The 17,389-nt window shown below is 40.5% G+C and overlaps 1 protein-coding gene across 2 annotated transcripts in view; it reads right to left on the bottom strand.

Annotated features, from left to right (window-relative positions):
- The window catches only part of NOL10 (nucleolar protein 10), an 84,159-nt gene that overhangs the window by 22,593 nt on the left and 44,177 nt on the right, over nucleotides 1–17,389 (bottom strand). For both annotated transcript variants that reach the window (XM_008688232.2, XM_040622799.1), the window contains 3 exons: nucleotides 3,712–3,838; nucleotides 1,660–1,739; nucleotides 1,374–1,472 (listed from right to left, as the gene is read on the bottom strand). In XM_008688232.2, coding sequence (XP_008686454.2) covers nucleotides 1,374–1,472; nucleotides 1,660–1,739; nucleotides 3,712–3,838 — 306 coding nt within the window. The remainder of the gene's footprint in view (nucleotides 1–1,373; nucleotides 1,473–1,659; nucleotides 1,740–3,711; nucleotides 3,839–17,389) is intronic.

The raw sequence follows: 17,389 nt of genomic DNA, 5'->3' as shown, positions 1-17,389 counted from the left end.
GACACACGTGATGTTATCAGGTGGGCGCGATGGGACGAAAACCTCAGCTGGGAGTACCTGCCCTCACCCAACCTCTTTCCTGGCGTACTGACAAGCGAGCTGGGAGAAGCTGTGTTTAACTGCTCTTGTACCACTGGCTGGGGTTCAGGGAACCCCTGAAATGCTTCTTATAACGGTAAATGCACTATTCGCTGCTCCTGAAACAGCAAATTTCTACGGGGAATTCTAGATGTGAGTCTGACAACTCTCGGGAAAAAGTTGTGAGCTCTTTATTGTCCTTTTCCACTTAGTGCTTTATGTTCCACTGTGAAATACAACTTCGACAAGTAATGCAAAGAATGGGACAAAAGTACTCCACATCCTAGTCTCCCCCTTGCCAACACACACACATTCAACACTCCTCGAAAACTTCACAAATAATCTGCAAAAAGGGAAAACCAGTCACTAGTCTTTGGTACTGAGTGTGTGTGCATAGATGTATATTTACGGGTATAAATATATGTATACGTACATATTTATGTACGTGTGTATCTATTTATTGCCAATGTCCAGTTAGAAATGAGTGTGTCACCTGGTAGTGAGGCATAACCCAGTGGGGCTGCCAGAGAGACCGGGAGGCAGAGGGAACTTGGCTTCCCTGTCTGCCTGTCATTGGGCCGGCAGTGCAAGTCAACAAACAGTTCTTCACCCTGGCAGCAAACTGTGGTTCCAGCAGAGAGTGGGATTCCAGAGAGCGGTTTTTTGACACTTCCAGGAGCAGACTCACTCTAACCCCAGGACGCCAGCACCAGCTGCAGTCTCCCCAGAGGCCCAGATCCTCAGGGCCACCTCTTCTGTGCTGCCCAGCCCTGAGGTGCCCCCTGCTTCCTGCAGCCACGCCTCTCCATCGCTGTCCTTATGGTTTTTGCCTCAGTTCACTAACACCTGGCTAACAATTCTTTACATTAAATTCTATTAATAGAATTAGGTGATCTGATTCCTTGCTGGACCCTGACCTAGTCTAATGACCAGGACCCAAGCACACAGCCTCAGATACTGCCAAATGTCAGAAAGAAATGGGGATTATCAAGGTCTCAACACTTCAAACATTGAAAACCCATCCGAAAATTCCATCACATTTTCTTAGAAGAGCCGGACGAAGGGTCCCTCTGGCATTATTTCCCACAAAATCATTGCCATAGAATCTATCATGTTCAAACTGTAAAGAGTATCCTCCCTCATGACCAATAAAATAGAGCAAAACTATTAGTAAAAGATGTAAACGAAAAATGGGAAAACAAAGAAATAGATGGCAGGTTTCTTAGGAATAACACAAAAAATGAAAATGTAGTATTTTCTGGTAAACTCAATAGTGAGTAGAGCACAATATCTACCTTTAACTGAACTCTCTGTGCACGGGTTTCTTCTATTTTCTGTCGGATCTTATCTTTCCTGTATTCTTCATAAGCAAATGGATTTACCATCAATTTCACCTTTTCAAAGTGGAAAAAAAAAGTTCAAAAATAAAAGTCATATTTAATAGCATGTTTCATCGATACCATGACTATTCTGCCAAACAGGCAGATCTCTTATAAATCATAAACATGTTCTGCAAAATGCAAGTAAATAGAGAAGAAATGGCTCATTAATCACCTAAAATAAGTGTACTCTTCTATTTACCTTGTGATAGAGTCTTATATCCATGAAAAATCCATGCATATATGCCCGGAGGAAAGGTGACCCGATGAGATGTGTGAGCCCTGGAGGGAATTAATCAGGAAAGAGCAGGTCCTTATGAAATCTTGATTACAATTAAACCATTTTTTTGGATTCTAGTAAGATTTCACTTCCGATTTGTATTTGATTATAAGATTTCACTTTGGAGTAAAACTATAAGGACTAGAACCACTAGTATTCACAAAGTACGGAGAAAATCTACTTTAAGCAGCATCACGCTCTTCTTTTATATGTCATATTAAGCATGAAAATGATGAAAAAGTCCTTATGAACTATGAAAGACTGGCAAAGAAGGATTCTTTATACTAGTTGTTTTCAGATTTTTGGATTTTATGAACCAGTTCAATTTAAAAAATAATCCTGGCATCAAACAGTGACTTGCCAACTTTACACCGCCAGGTAGGAACAGTGGTGGTGGGGGGGGGGCGGCATTATGTCCCATAATTTCCAAACACAAAGCGTGCTATCACAATAATGTAGGAAGGGCATATTCTTTCCCATTATTAGTCTCATTTTATAGATGAGACAACCAAGGCTTAATGAGGTTCAGTAAACTGGCCAAGTCATGCAGATACAAAGCAGCAGATGTGGGACGTGCACCTGTCAGTCTCCCCCTGACGCCCATGGTGTTAGCCATGGCGCGCTCTGTCCAGCCTTCTAGCACTAGTAATATTCCATGAAACATGTTTTGGGAAATACCATGCTTTATAACTGCCTTTCTCACCCAAAATAAACACAGTAAAAGAGACTAAACGAGCAGCCAAAATGAACTGAACACAGTATTTTTAAAAACCCTGCAAAATAGCAATGACTTTCGCCCTCTGATTTAAGAATGGAGGTGAGTGTGACACAGCATAGTGTAAAAGTTACACTGGAGACATCCAGGAAGGCGCATCAGTAGGAAGATCCCACTTCACTGTATTTCATCCTGGCATCATTTTTAGAAGGCCGACGGCAAGTCTTTTCTCTTTAAACTTTAAAATGTAAAGCGCTGTTCTGGTGTAAGCGGTAGAAAATGCATTCTGCCTGGATTGACTGCTAGGAAATAAAGGTCAAGAACCTCTCAGTTTATTTCCGACATGATTCTATTTTCTTTTAACATTCAGCTGCTGCCGTGTATCTGTCTGTCCCACAGACAGCTAGGTTGCCTGGACTCCTGGAGAAGGGTCCCCAGGGTTTGCCCACTCTCCACCATTTCCTGCGCAGCCTTTCTCCAACGACAGAACTAGATCGGCAAATCTCCCCTCCTTATCCTACAGAGTAGCACCCGTCACCTGAGACACATGCACTCTTCCCCGGGGGCGGGGCGGCCGAGGTGAAGCGCAGGCGCGCTGGGCGTAAACCCCAACCCTCAGGTTCATGACTCAAGTCCTTGGCAAGTTAGTGTCACCTTTTAGTGCCTCAGTTTCCTTATCTATAAAATGGCATCATAATCATATCCACTACACCGAGTGGGGAGAATTAAGAGTGGTATGTAAACATTCAGAATATTACCTGGCACGTGATAAGCCCCACAAGTGTTGGCTGCTGGTAAAAGGCATTTCTTGGTCTGTGACCTTTAAGCCTAAAGTAACTATAAGGTTCTACATATCTGAGGATTCAGTCGGGTTCCTAAGTTTTGGATGGGGTCTTCTATAAGCAAACTAAAAAAGGGAGCCAGAAATCATTTATGTGCAGTCTCTGGGATATTTCCAAAACGTTATACTCAAACAGTACTTGAAGAAAATCACCGCTTTCTTGACATTTTTTCTATACATAGCTAGTATGCTAAAGAAAATTATTCCTCATTTAAGATACAAAAAAGCTTCAGTAGGTTGAATTGATCAACCTTTTCTCTAAGCAGAGATTACAAACTTGAAAATATGCATACCAAGTTTAATATCTGAGTTGGCAGAAAGAAAAGATTTGGAAAATCAGATAAATGTGACTCGACTACCTCTAACGTTCAACACTCAACCCCCAAATAACTTTTTAAAATTTTACAATTTTTTTTACCTAAATTTTCAAGGTCTTTCTTGGTGACAAATTTGTAATCATCGTAAACCGTGCTTTCAGGATTCTCTTCTAATTCTTCTGTCAAGTTGTCCAGGAACGAACACCACCTGGGAGCAGGACCCAAAACCTACCGGTGTTGATCAAAAGGTCAGCACACATGAAAGGTCAGTACATTCTCACCACATCAACTAAGAGTTAGTTATTTTACACCAGATTTTCTTAAATATAGTTTAAAAATCCTTGTTCCTATCAGAAGTATCAAAAAATAACTGCAATATGCATGATCAACAAGTATATAATGGAAGAAAATAAAGTAGGAAAAATTTAGGCCTGCAAAGGAAAAATCTGTCTGGGATGCAAAGATATTAATGAATATTCTTACATTAGCACTATCAAAATACAAATAATTCAGGTACTTAAAACAACATCCATTTATCTATCACTTCTTTTCTTCAAAAGATTACTAAAATCTATAAAAGCACATTTGGTATAAAAGATTTTTTTTTTTAATTTGCTATTCGTGACAAACGGAAGTCTAAAATGAGAATCACCTTCTTTTTAGGGGTTTTCAACTAATTACTTGATAATTATATGCTTACGTGGTCCACTTCATTTAATTCATTAAAAATTAAAATTCTGTATATAGAATCCTTCAGACTTGAGCTAAAAGGTCGCCAGGACCCCCAAGTTAGTGAAAAATAAAAGCTGAACAGAATTTATGACTAATAAAATAGGAAGAGTGCAGTCTGTAATCCAACTACTTCCATAAAATACCGTGGCTGCTTTTTACTTTTTTGCTGTTGATACACATCTCTTCCAGGTCTCACCCACCGAGGTCAAAGCTTATTCCAGAGGAAGCAATGCTGCTCAGCAGGAGGGCCATGTGGCCGAAAGCCTCCCTGAACTGCAGGCTTTCACAAGGAACAGCCCGGGCTCTGACAAAATGGAACTTCCCATGACTGCTTCCCTGTCTATTGTGATAGTAATCAAACAGGAGAAAAACAAAAATCATAATGGAAATTATTAAATCTAGCTTAAACCTTTTGGGGAAGGGAGGTGGGAGGAAGAGAGTTGTAACAAAGAAAAAAGGTGCCAAACACCATCTCCCATCAAAAACAGGTAAATGTCAGACATGGCCATATTAATGCAGTATTATTGTGCCTGATTAGAAGGGGTGATCCCCCCGCCCCCTGACTCCAAAGCCTATGGCACTCAGGAACATGAAAAACCATGCTTAGGGGCACCTGGGTGGCTCAGTCGGTTAAGCGTCTGCCTTCGGCTCAGGTCATGATCCCAGGGTCCCCCGATCGAGACCCACGTCGGGCTCCCTGCTCAACAGGAGCAGGCTTTTTTCTCCCTCTCCTCCCTGCTTGCACTCACTCTTGCTTTCTCCGTCACTATCTGTCTCTCTCAAATAAAAAATACAAAAATAAAAAATAAAAAAATTTTAAAAACCATGCTTAAAGAGCATAAAAGGAGTCCTAGCAAGAAGTTTCATATAAACATCATCTATGCAATTATTTTGAAGTAAAGGTTCTGGTGCACCAAATACCTCCCCATAAAACTACTGGATATGAGAACACTTTATGGTGAAAGTCAGACCATTCTGCCTCCTGGGCGAGGGGGACAGGCGAGGGGGCGATGGGGACCAAAAGACCTCGTAATGAGGCAGTTTCACTTTGAAAAACCTTCAATCAGCGATAAACCACTGGCCTCAAAGACAAGAAGAAGATTATACTATGTTTACTGACTTTTCTTGGGGGCGAAGAGCNGGAATGTCAAAATATCAGGCCGGATCCGAACGGACTTTTCCAGAAGTCCTTTTTTACAATGTTCCACAACATTCGTCTTGATTAGTTAACTGGATTCTAATGGAATTGTTTTAAACTGCCTCTCAGGGGACAGGTCTGGTTACGGTAAATAAACTCCGCAATCAAATTCATGGCCATTAAATTTTACAGGAGGAAATATTTCCATCAAAAACAAAATGAAATCTAGTGGGTTGATTTTATTAATCACATTTCCCTAGTTCCTCTTCAGGGAAAAAAAAGAAACATCAGAACAACCATAACAAAGTCGAAATTACTGATTGAACTGGCATTAAACTGCAGGTTTTATCTACATTCCAGCTTTCCTCCAAGGTTGCAAAAGCGGTGGTCGGCTTAACCAATGAGGAGGGTGTAACCCCACGCACAGCTCTCTGAGGTACCTATAATGACCACAACATTAATTAATGTGTAAAAAGTCCTTGTTGTCCTCACTCATAAAATATGTTAAACCTTCAATTAGTCCTTAAAAATATGTTAATTTACTTCCTAAATTCCAGGCTTTACAACTTGAAGAAAGCATCCTTTCTAACCACTGGAATACGATTACTACTCTATCGAAAACTCCTAGGTTTCCTGTATCATCATTATATTGCTATATTCTGTACTTCAGCCACAACTGAGTATTGTTCCTTTATCTACATTTTTATGTACCTTAGGAGTTTTGTTTGTTTCGGAAAATTAGTGGAGACTGTTCTATTTTAAACTTCTATTATCTATTAATGAACTTCTACTTTTAATTTATAAGAATTTCCTGAAGCCACAGGTCAGCACAGCAGTGAACTGGAAACTGATTCAACCACCTGCTATGAAGGGATCCCGTGGGCCCTTCGGCAACTTTAATGACCATCATACCAACCAATCTAGATGGAAACAGGTGGTCCTCCCAAATGGGAAAGAAGCTTTATCACATTGCCCGGGGAAGGCCTCAACTCCAATGCAGCCAAGTACCTGCTTGCTCTCATCCACTTGAACAGAGGAACCAATTTTAAAATACATGAAAACACATGCTATGTGCCCGAGATCATCTGCCTCTATGGCTACAAACTACCTTTAAGACGTTACTTATACAGGCTTAATTTTAAGACCCAAAGTTCTCGTATATTCCAGTAGTGGACAGAAATGACAGAATGGGGAGAAAAGAGCATGAATATTAAAATTCTCCTGGAGTCCACAGAAGAGGATGGCCCTCCCACCACTCTACTTTTGAAACCACTGTGCCACAGCCAGAGCTGGGCTGGGGCAGAGATAAAGACTGAGATTTACTAAAGGGATGGCTTTTAACAGATCACGGACAGTTAAAATAGCAACAGTGAGGTATTATTTGTATTATTAGAGACAAAGAACCAAACCACTAAGTCGGTATAAATCTCATCATTTCTTCCATTTACTTATAATGCTACTGAACACAACCGAATAATCTCATTATCTTCCTACCATTAATATATGAAAATAACCGATAACCTAAAACAGTTAAATTTGAAATTATTATTTCTTATTTCAAATTTTTATTTAAATTCCAGTTAGTTAACATACAGCGTAATGTTAGTTTCAGGTGTATGATATAGTAATTCAACACTTCATACATCACCCGGTGCTCATCATGACAAGGGCACTCCCTCCTCAATCCATCACACATCTGGCCCATCTCCCCTGCTCCACCACCCTCCTCTCTGGTAACCATCAGTTTGTTCGCTGTAGGTAAGTGTGTTTCTTGGTTTGCCTCTCTCTTTCCCCCGCCCCATGTTCACCTGTTTTGTTTCTTATATTCCACATATGAGTGAAATCCTATGGTATTTGTCTTTTTCTGACTGACATTTTGCTTCCCATAATACACTCTAGCTCATCCGTGTTGTTGCAAATGGCAAGACTTCATTCTTTTTGATGGCTAAGTAATAATATTCCATTGTGAATATACATGCACCACACCTCTTTATCCATTCATCAGTTGATGGACATATGAGCTCTTTCCATAACTGGCTATTGTTGGTAATGCTGCTTTTAACATCGGGGTGCATGTGTCCCTTCAAATCAGTACTTTTGTATCCTCTGGGTAAATAACTAGTAGTACAATTGCTGGATCCCAGGGTGGTTCTATTTTTAACTTTTTTGAGGCAATTCCATACTGTTTTCCAGAGTGGCTGCACCAGTTTGCATTCCCACCAACGTGTAAGAGGGTTCCCCTTTCTTCACATCCTTGCCAACACCTGTTGTTCCCTCTGTTGTTAATTTTAGCCACTCTGACAGGTGTGAGGTACTATCTCATTGTGGTTATGATTTGTATTTCCCTGAAATTATTATCTTGAATTTTTAGTACCTTAAAAAAAACTTTAGCAACTAAGAAAATTCTTAATTACTCCATTTGGTAGAACTCTATCAACAGACAATAAATAACTTTGAACGAAAATGGGTTTGTAAGCTGGGAAACTTCAACTGATACTAGCACGCACAGAAGTATATAATGTATTCAAGTACAAACGGTTCACTTGTAAAAATATTCTCTTATAAAATTTTCAGAATGCATTGTGGCATAGTGTGAAGTAGGATATCTTTTTAATGATAACTGGAGAGAGAACCATGACAATATAAGAGAGCATAACATCACATGGAGAAATGACCTGAGTATATTCCCTTAAGTTTGGGGAATAAAACTAGCTCCATTAAATATCAGGAAGTAGATTTTAATTCAATTTTTATTCATCAAGTATTTACTGAGTTCCAGGCTTATCAAGTTCCACTTTACAAAAACAGGTAGCAAAACGAAACCCAACAGGAAAGGAGATTCACATATAATGATACTTCTGTGGTATCTATCTGATTCCTAATTTCCTCAGCTTCATTGATTCATTCAAAAGGTTCACTAAGCATTTATCAAAAGCTAAGTGCCAAATGTCAAATATATGTAAAAAGAGTTTAGAAAACAATGAAGTACGATATAAATGTGACTAGCGTCATAGCAGACAGATTTTAAAATGGTGCCGGGCAGCCAAAACAGCTTTTAAGGAGACATCTGCACTAGGCCTTGAAAATTCGAAACTTAATTGCCACACTAAATATTTAGAATTTAATGCTAGCAAAATTAATGTATATTTTACTCATTATTAATTATACAGAAGATGCTTGGCTAGAAGAATTATCGATTTACCCTTTAGTGATCTTCTACTCCTCGAAACTCAACTTAAACTTGACGTTATAATGACACCGCTGGATAAGAACTACACTTACAAGCAACAATGGACGGCGAGAATATAAAATTATTTTACTATCTAGCAACCAAGTAAATTATCTATTATTCTGTTACAGAACTATTTTCAGGACATTCTAAAGTAGATATAAATATCTACTTCTGGAACTAGAGCAATAATAAAAACAGTATCAAGAGCAGCAAAAGTAATCATCACAGTAGTAAACCGACTCTAAGGGGGGGGGGGGAGTTTCATCCCCCTGAAGAATTAAGTCACATCCAGCCAGAAATCTGTTATTCTTACCATGAGGCCATAACTCTTTACCAGAAACTACTGGGCCCAGAAAGAACTTGAAACTCAGATTTTTTGTGCATTTTATGAAGGCAACGTATTATATAAAATCTTTGGTGAGGTCTGGTCAGTGGTCCATACTCAAACATGTTACTATCTCCGCAGCACAAGCCTACACACATTCACACCAGCGATTTGGGATAAGTAGAGACTGAAAAGAGCTTCATCACTACATGGCAGGTCTGAGTCTCAATGAAGCAAGTCAAGTCAGGTTTTCCCACCAATGAATTATTAAAACAATTTCAGGGCTTTCTGGATTTCAGAACTGCAGACTGAAGATAATGGAGGTATATTATACTGTAAACATCACTGACCACTATGATGATGATTAATTTTTCTCACTGCATATAGCCTGTATCTCTAGTGGCAGAATGGGATTTTGCCAACTAAGACCAACTGTTCAATACATACACCCAAAGGAAAATTTCCTTTCGAACTTCTCCTCCCTTATTGGTTGAAAAGCACCACGAGCACCAGCATGTACTTTCAAATTCTGACAGCTGGGGCTTAATAATAACCGATCACAAGCCTGAAACAAGAGACGCAGCTGGGTGAGCCGAGGGAGTGGCCATGCACTTAGGCGTGTAATTGCATCTGCAACGTGATGAGCTGCCTAATTGCACACCCAAGTTCACATGCATTTGCGTGAGTAACTGTGAGTCATTTAAAGGTACTCCTAGCACTTTGTTCTCTCATTCCTAAAAATCAGATTAGCAAAGGCGCAATTTAATTTCAACATTTTAAAAGGTTTATTTCAAAAAGGAGTGAAATTACTATCGACCATGATTTCAATTTTGATTTGGTTTTTGAAAAAGCAGTTTTAGACACTGAAATGAAATGATAAGAAAATAAGACCAAGCGGAAAAAATGCTCCTGCCACTGTCTCACGATGATCCAATCAAACCATAGTTAATCTATGCAAGGCTCTGTGAGCTCAAATAAGCACAAGATGGAATGCCTATACTCCAGGTTCTGGGGGAGACGGGATGCCTCAAGCAAACATCTAAATACAAAATTAAAACAACCGTAACCACCACTGAGATTTCAGTTAATAAAGGCACACTAACTGTATGTTTTTATCTCTTCTCCCTCCCAAGCCTACTCGAAATTCATAGTCCATCAATATAAAAAGGTATTAACCTCCAAAGACGAAAAGAACAAAAGAAGAAAATGCAGCAGTTGAGGGATTTAACATGGTGAAAGGCAGGAGTCTGCAGAAAAAGGAGAGAAGATTCTTCCCTGGAGCCCTCGAGACCCAGGACTTCGGGGCTCCATTCATCTGGGAAACCGGGCCTGAATGGAGGGGAGGTGATAGAGACGATGAACACCTAAGTTCCCACCACCCTTTAGAAGACCAGAGGATAATTCTCCGGAGAAAGTGAACAGGGCAAGAGACAGGATACCTATCACAGGTGATTTGCACCGTGCGGCTGAAATTAGCACAGGGAATGGCGGCCTGCGTGTCCAGAAGCGGGACCTCCCCCAACCCCTTCCTTTTCTCATCTTCCAGAGTACCAAAAGCCACGGATGTGTTGCTGTGCTTCCACTCCTGCCAGCCTAAAACCCCAGTGTTCCCATAAGGAAGTGGGGGGGGGGTCTTCTCTGCAGGAAATGAAAGTTCCCCCGAAGGCAGATGCTGATCTCTGATAATCCCCCAACAGTCATTAGCTGAACAGTCAGCACGAAAACTGCCGTGGACAAGACTACTGCGTACAAAGAGCCTCCAGCTGGTATCTTAGTGCCTCATTCTGAAATAAGAATAGACGGCTGAAGAACACCATTCATTTATTCAACAAACAGTTACTGTCAGACGCGGATGCAGCAGTGAGTAAAACAAATGAGAATCTCTACCTTTAAAAAGCTTACATTCCAGAAAGGAAAACAATAAAGGAAAGACAGAATCCATAAAGAAGTCGTAACAACTCAACAGTAAAAAGGTAAGTACTCTAATTTAAAACTTGGCAAAGGATTTGAATAATTTCTCCAAAGATATAAAAATGGCCAACAAGCATATGAAAAGCTGCTCCACATCATCAGTCACTAGGAAATGCTAATCTAAACCAAAATAAGGTATCACTTCACACTCACTCGAATGGCTATACTCAGAAAAACGGAAAGTAACAAGCCATGCCGAGAATGTGGAGAAATTGGAGCCCTCATCAATTGCTGGTGGGAATGTAAAATGGCGAAGCCACTATGGAAACCAGCTTGGCACTTCTTCAAAGAGTTAAGCATAGAGTTGTCATACGATCCAGCAATTCTAATTCTAAGTATATATATACCCAGGAGAACTGGAAACACATGTCCACACAAAATGTTTATAGCAGCATTATTTCTAATAGCGGCAATATTTATTTCAAAGTGAAAGCAACCCCAACATACATCAACTGATGAAAGAATTAACAAGATGTGGTCTACCCATAGAAGGGAATGTCAGTCAGCAACAGAAAGGAATGAAGTACCAACTCATAACACAACAAGGATGAACCTTGAAAAGTCAAAAAGCCAAACACAAAAGGCCACATAGTATACAACTCCATTTTTGTGAAATGTTCAGAATAGGCAAATCCAGAGAAGCAGAAGTGGCTTAGGGCCTGCCAGGGGGTGGGGAGGGGGAAATGAGAGGTTCGGGAGTGACTGCTATGGGGCTTCCTTTTGGTGTGATAAAACGTGGAATTAGATAGTGGTGTTTACCACATAAAACTCTGAAGACACTAAAAACTACTGAATCGTATACTTTAAAAGGGCTATAACTTTATGGCTTGTGAATTATACCTTGAAAAAGCTGTTATTTTAGAAAATCTAATGAAGGATCACACATTGCATTAGGTTACTATGCCTCTTTAGTTTCCTTTAATCCAGAAGAGCTCCCCTGCCTTTGAGGATGTTTATGCTTTCCGAGTTCAGGCCAGCTGATCTGCAGAGGTCTCAACATCTTACAGGCTGTTTCTCAGAATTAGATTCAGTTAAACATTTCTAACAAGAATGCACAGGTGATGTGTGCCAAAACAACTTTTTTTTTTTTTTTTTTTAAGAGACGGAGAGAGGAGGGGGTGGAGAGGGGCAGAGGGAGAGAGAGAATGTCAAGCAGGCTCCACACCCACAGCATGGAGCCCAACATGGGGCTCGATCCCACGACTCTGAGATCACGACCTGAGCCGAAATCAAGAGCCAGACACTTAACCTACTGAGCCACCCAGGCACTCCCAAAACAACTCTTAATGCTGTTTCTACATCAAGCATTTGGCTTTGTATGATTAATATTTGTAATGTCATATGCTTACAGTATTTATTTTCATGTATTTTTACACTTCTTTTTTCTTTGTTTTTTGGATTTGGCGTATAAAATGAGTTTCTAGGAAAGAGGGCCCAATAAGGGTTGTCTGGGGACCATATTCCAGGAGCCAATGAGGCTACACTGGGCTACAGAAGGAGAGATCAGAAAGATGCAAGGAAAACATATCACACTCCCTCGCCCTCCTCCCCCCCACCACACATACAGAAATAAATTGGAGAGATGAGTAAAACTGAAGACAGGGACACGCTTCAGTTCTTTTCGCAAGGAGCTGGTATCATGAAATTACCCTTTGGCAAACTTAGGCAAAAAGACCGTGCCTACAGACAGACTATCCTGTCTCCTGATTTTACCAAATGAAAAGACTTACAAAAGCATTCCACTCCTTTTCTTTTCAAAACGATTAGTATTTATTTGAGGTGCTAGAATGTCAAGAAAGCTTCTGGGACACTAATGTGATTAGTTTTTAAAAACCAGACATATATATCCCCTGGAGGTGTACTGACTTTGAGCTTGGTGGCATTCAGAACATGTAAGCTTAGTGAAAACCAAATATTTTTGCTAAATTTAAGAACAGGATTACACTCAAATGAACCACTGCAACTGAAGACGGCAAAAATTTTATTCAAAACCGTGAAATTCCTTCATAAAGCAAATCTCTTAAATTTCTCTTTTAAGCATTCAAAACTGTATTATAGTTAATCTAAGCAATTCTAATTTAAGGTAGAATGAAAAGCTTTACATTTCTTTCTGCTTTTCATGAAATGATAGACGATGCTCTAAATTCTCAAGAGAAAGGAAAGACTATCTTAATATGGTCCCTGATTTCTTCAAAGTCCACTGCGAGTTAAACAGAAGCACCTGCTTCTTTTAGGGCCTCCCCCCCCCCCGGCTGCTTCTCTCCCGGACAACCTGGCCTTGCACCCAGGTCACCATTTTATATTTACGGTCATGCTACCCTTGCAATCCCAGGTCGGCTTCCTAGAACTCACGTCCAGAGTCAGTGTCAATGTCCTGCACTTCCCGCTTCTTCCTCTCCCAATTTCCTCACCACGCTAAAAATGCTCAACCTTGATGGCTCCGTCTGCACACACACGCACACACACATGCCCCACGGGGTGCTGAAGGCACGAGGCCAATTTTACCATATGAAAATGTATTTATCTTTTGGGTCCCACACCTGGTAATGAGCACTCTCCCAGACCTTGTTTTGTCACTTGAGTCCTGCCAAGGGTCGCACACACGGCTGTCGTGTGTTATCCTGGTTACCACATCAGGAGTTTCCTGGTTCCATCCCACTTCCTTGCAGGCAAGAGAATTTATTTTTAATTTTTCAGCACATTCTTATACTTTCCAATTCTTTATTCTGAAGTCTGTGTAAAAACTAACAGCATGTTAATATTTAAAAATAGCCAGGGATGGAAACTTGGCAGAAACAAAGGAAGAGTAAATGTTTTAAAATCCTATGTGCACTTTTTCTCAAGGTTATACACCCCAACAGTGCTATGCCAAGAGGATCAAAAAATATTTTGCCACCATTTAGCAGTTACTGTTTATCTACACAGTGCCACATGTGGAACTAGGAAATCCTGAAAAAGACATTTCCAATTCAACCAAAATAAGATTTCCCATATACCCCTCAAAAAAGTCGAAGGACAACATTATACTGGCAGAGCAAAGGAGAGTAAAGAACCCAATATGGACTCATAATTGAATAACATGTGACCAACCATGAAGTGTTTCGGTAACTTTCTACAACCCTACGTAGAAGGTTTATTTTAGAGTTTAAGTATGTATATTTCCCACCGAGATGATAAACAGGAGTCACGTACACATGACAATATTAAAGGTCTTATCAAGGTCTATGCTATGGTGGGAGGGAAGCAGTTGTGTATACAGCATTAATCTTTTTTTAGTGAAGTCAGGAGAGATTCTAAAAACTTCATGTAAAACCTAACTATCTGCAAAAAGAAGAGAGCTTTATAAGAAAAACCCTACACATAACAACATCTTTACGCTCAGAATGAAAGGAAAGCTATGCGGTTTGGTGGGGGGAGTGAGGAGAGGAAAAATAGCACCTTAAGTTTTTTGTTTTTATGGGCTTGACTACATAGTCTGTGTCGGCTAGTTTTTCGTTTGAGTATTTTGGGGGGACTGGGTCATTAAACGAATACTCAGTAGGCATCTTTCATGTGCCTGCCTTAAAGCCTGAGGTATCAAAGACATTTTCAGATCTGGGCATTGCCGCTTCTCAGCTTACTGTTATGGAAAGGAACAGACAGTCCGTGTGCTAAGGGACTTGTACACAGGATCTTAAAAGAGCACAGAGAGAAGTCACTTCCGCAGGTGGGAGGCTCCGAGTCAGTACTGATGTCTGAGTTGAAATGTGAAGGACTTGTAGGATTTAGCCAGTGAAGAGGTAGATAGAAGGGTGATGGAATCAGGGAGCTCTTTCTACATGCAGTGAATTGAGAAGAGCTTAGGTTTTCCAGGGGCAAGAGATAAACAAAACCAGGGAGGTACTGGGGCTCAAATCTAAACCTTGTATATCATGTTAAAGTCTTTGTTTTTGATTTTAAGTAGAGTGGCATGCCTTTAAAGGGTTTTATTCAAGGGAATGGGATCAGTCGTTTGTGTATCTGATTATTCGGCTTTAAAAGGGGAGTGGCTTTGGAAACAGGCTAGGACAGCTTACAATTAATTAGGAAAAGTCAGGAGGGCTCCATTTAAGCCAGTGGCAGTGGGTGGTGAAGGAGGAGACAGATATAAGGAATATTCAGGAGGTACGTCCTTGAGCCTGGTGATCCTTGGCAGCAGAGACTAAGGGAGATAGGGGAACGGAAGGAACAGTGGTACCATACACAAAGGTAAGAGCTATGGAAGGTGGGGTGGATGCTAACTTCAGTTTCAGAAAGCTCACACTGTCTTGTCACCTGCGTGTGTGAGTTAAAACTCTGAAGCTTCAGGCTGGAGGACAAGATGACTTTTGGGGCAGTGAAATTATTCTGTATGATACGTAACTGTGGATACACATCGTACATTTGTCAAAACCCACAGAATGTACAACACCAAGAGTGAACCCAAACAACTTTAGATAATAACGGTGTGTCAGTGTAGGCTTATCCATTGTAACAAACGTACCAGTCTGGTACAGGGTGTTGACAATGGAGGAGAGCGCATTGTGCGTGAATGTGTGTATGGAGTTTGTGGGAACTCTCTGTACTTTCCACTCAATTTGGCTGTGAATTTAAAACTGCTCTAAAAAGTAAAGTCAATTGTGAATGAATGATACAACCATGTGCAGACATACAAGAGACAGACAGGCGGCTCTAATCTTTCTTTCAATATGCCTCACCATTGTTTACACATGATTGTTTCCACCCAAGAATAATGTTCTGTTCTTCACGCAGGTCAACACACAGCCTGAAGATATGAGCCAGTGAAGATCAAATATTCATTTCCATTTAACAATTTTTAACCACCACCTTCTGGAGCAATTTCAAGTGCTAGTAACATAAACCAACCCTACCTCCCCCCCCCACAACGGAAAATAATGAAGCAAGGAGGTAAGTAGATGGTGGTACACTCTCTTTCTCTCCTCTTTTATGCATATTTGAAAATTTTCCATAATAAAATTTTCAGAATGAAGTGCCAATACTATCTATTCCTTCATGTCAGCATGTATTCTGTGAGAGCCTATTAGCCAGCAGACACCACAACATAAAACACACAAAAGTCTTGCCCTTGCAGGGCTCACTCCCGAGAACACAGCATCAGGAGACGGACACACTTTCTTGGGATTTGAGAACACTGAGCCAAAGTAAGGACTGTGCGAGTCTCAGAACTTTCTTACTATTTTCTGTATACGTGGAGCCTTTTGAATGAATGAGGCCTCAAATTCTTGCCTATTTGTATAACTTGCCTTCTATTTTTAAGGAGAAAACACGCCCAAAAAATCAGAGTACATAACGCGCACATTAACCAAAGAAACTGCCACACGATTTGAGCCATCAGGCATACTCAGAAGCTAAAACCAATCCCTGGTTGTGGCTGCTCTATTCTGTCACCACTGCCTACGTGACCACACCAACAGGACAAGGGAATACTCGAGTTACTTCCAACTCCGTCTTGTCCGGAAGAAGTATGATGTCCAGAAGACAGCAAGCTGCTAAACACCAGGATGACCTAACAGCCAGAGAGTTGGGAGACAAGTCTTTTGGTCAAGATCTGATTCAAACTGAGTGACTAGCACCTGAATAGGAAGTTGTCATTTATTTTCAAGAAAATGTGCATGCCAGACAGGTAACCATTTAAGCAAAACCAAATACCATCTGACATATTAATGTAATAAAGCATATGTCACATGGGTATCAAACATTTCCATACAAAAATGACAGGCCTCTCGCCTAGCCAGAACGGAAATTAACTTTCGAGAATGTGACGGGATGCTCCGAAAGTTGCTTCCTGAGTGTCGCACATGAATGCTTTCTATCCGTCTGCCATTCTTATGACCTAATAAGCTGTCATCAGAAATGGAAATGGAGAGGATTTCCATTGTTGGGAAAAATGCCTCACATACTCTGTTGCTGCCTGAAAGTGTTTAGCTTAAAATAGGAAGCCCACATTTCCCCCTGGTAAAGATGCAAACAACTTGTTTGTATTAGGACCGAACACTTGATTAATCACCTGACTTCTGCCTACACTTCCCATTTCATAGTGATGAATACATAACTGACAAATTACGAACAGCACACCATGCCTTATAAAACAATTTCATGCATAAAATAAAATTCAATTACAACAGGTTTGCTGTGAGCTTGGGTTGGAAAGGAAACTCACCAAAAAAGGGGGGGGGGGTGGGGAGCATCTGCTCTGCATCCCTCTCCTTCTGTTCACCAGGAAAAGGTGATGAAAATACACAGGCTTTGGATCTTACTCTTCCACTAACCTGTAAGGGCCTCACACTTTTGTTCTCCATAAAATTAAGTCTTCTACTTTTTATAAGATCACCTTCTAGATCT

The sequence above is a fragment of the Ursus maritimus genome, unplaced genomic scaffold (genome assembly GCF_017311325.1).
Source record: "Ursus maritimus isolate PB19 unplaced genomic scaffold, ASM1731132v1 scaffold_6, whole genome shotgun sequence".
Classification (NCBI taxonomy): domain Eukaryota; kingdom Metazoa; phylum Chordata; class Mammalia; order Carnivora; family Ursidae; genus Ursus; species Ursus maritimus.
This window is presented reverse-complemented; position numbering and strand designations above follow the sequence as displayed.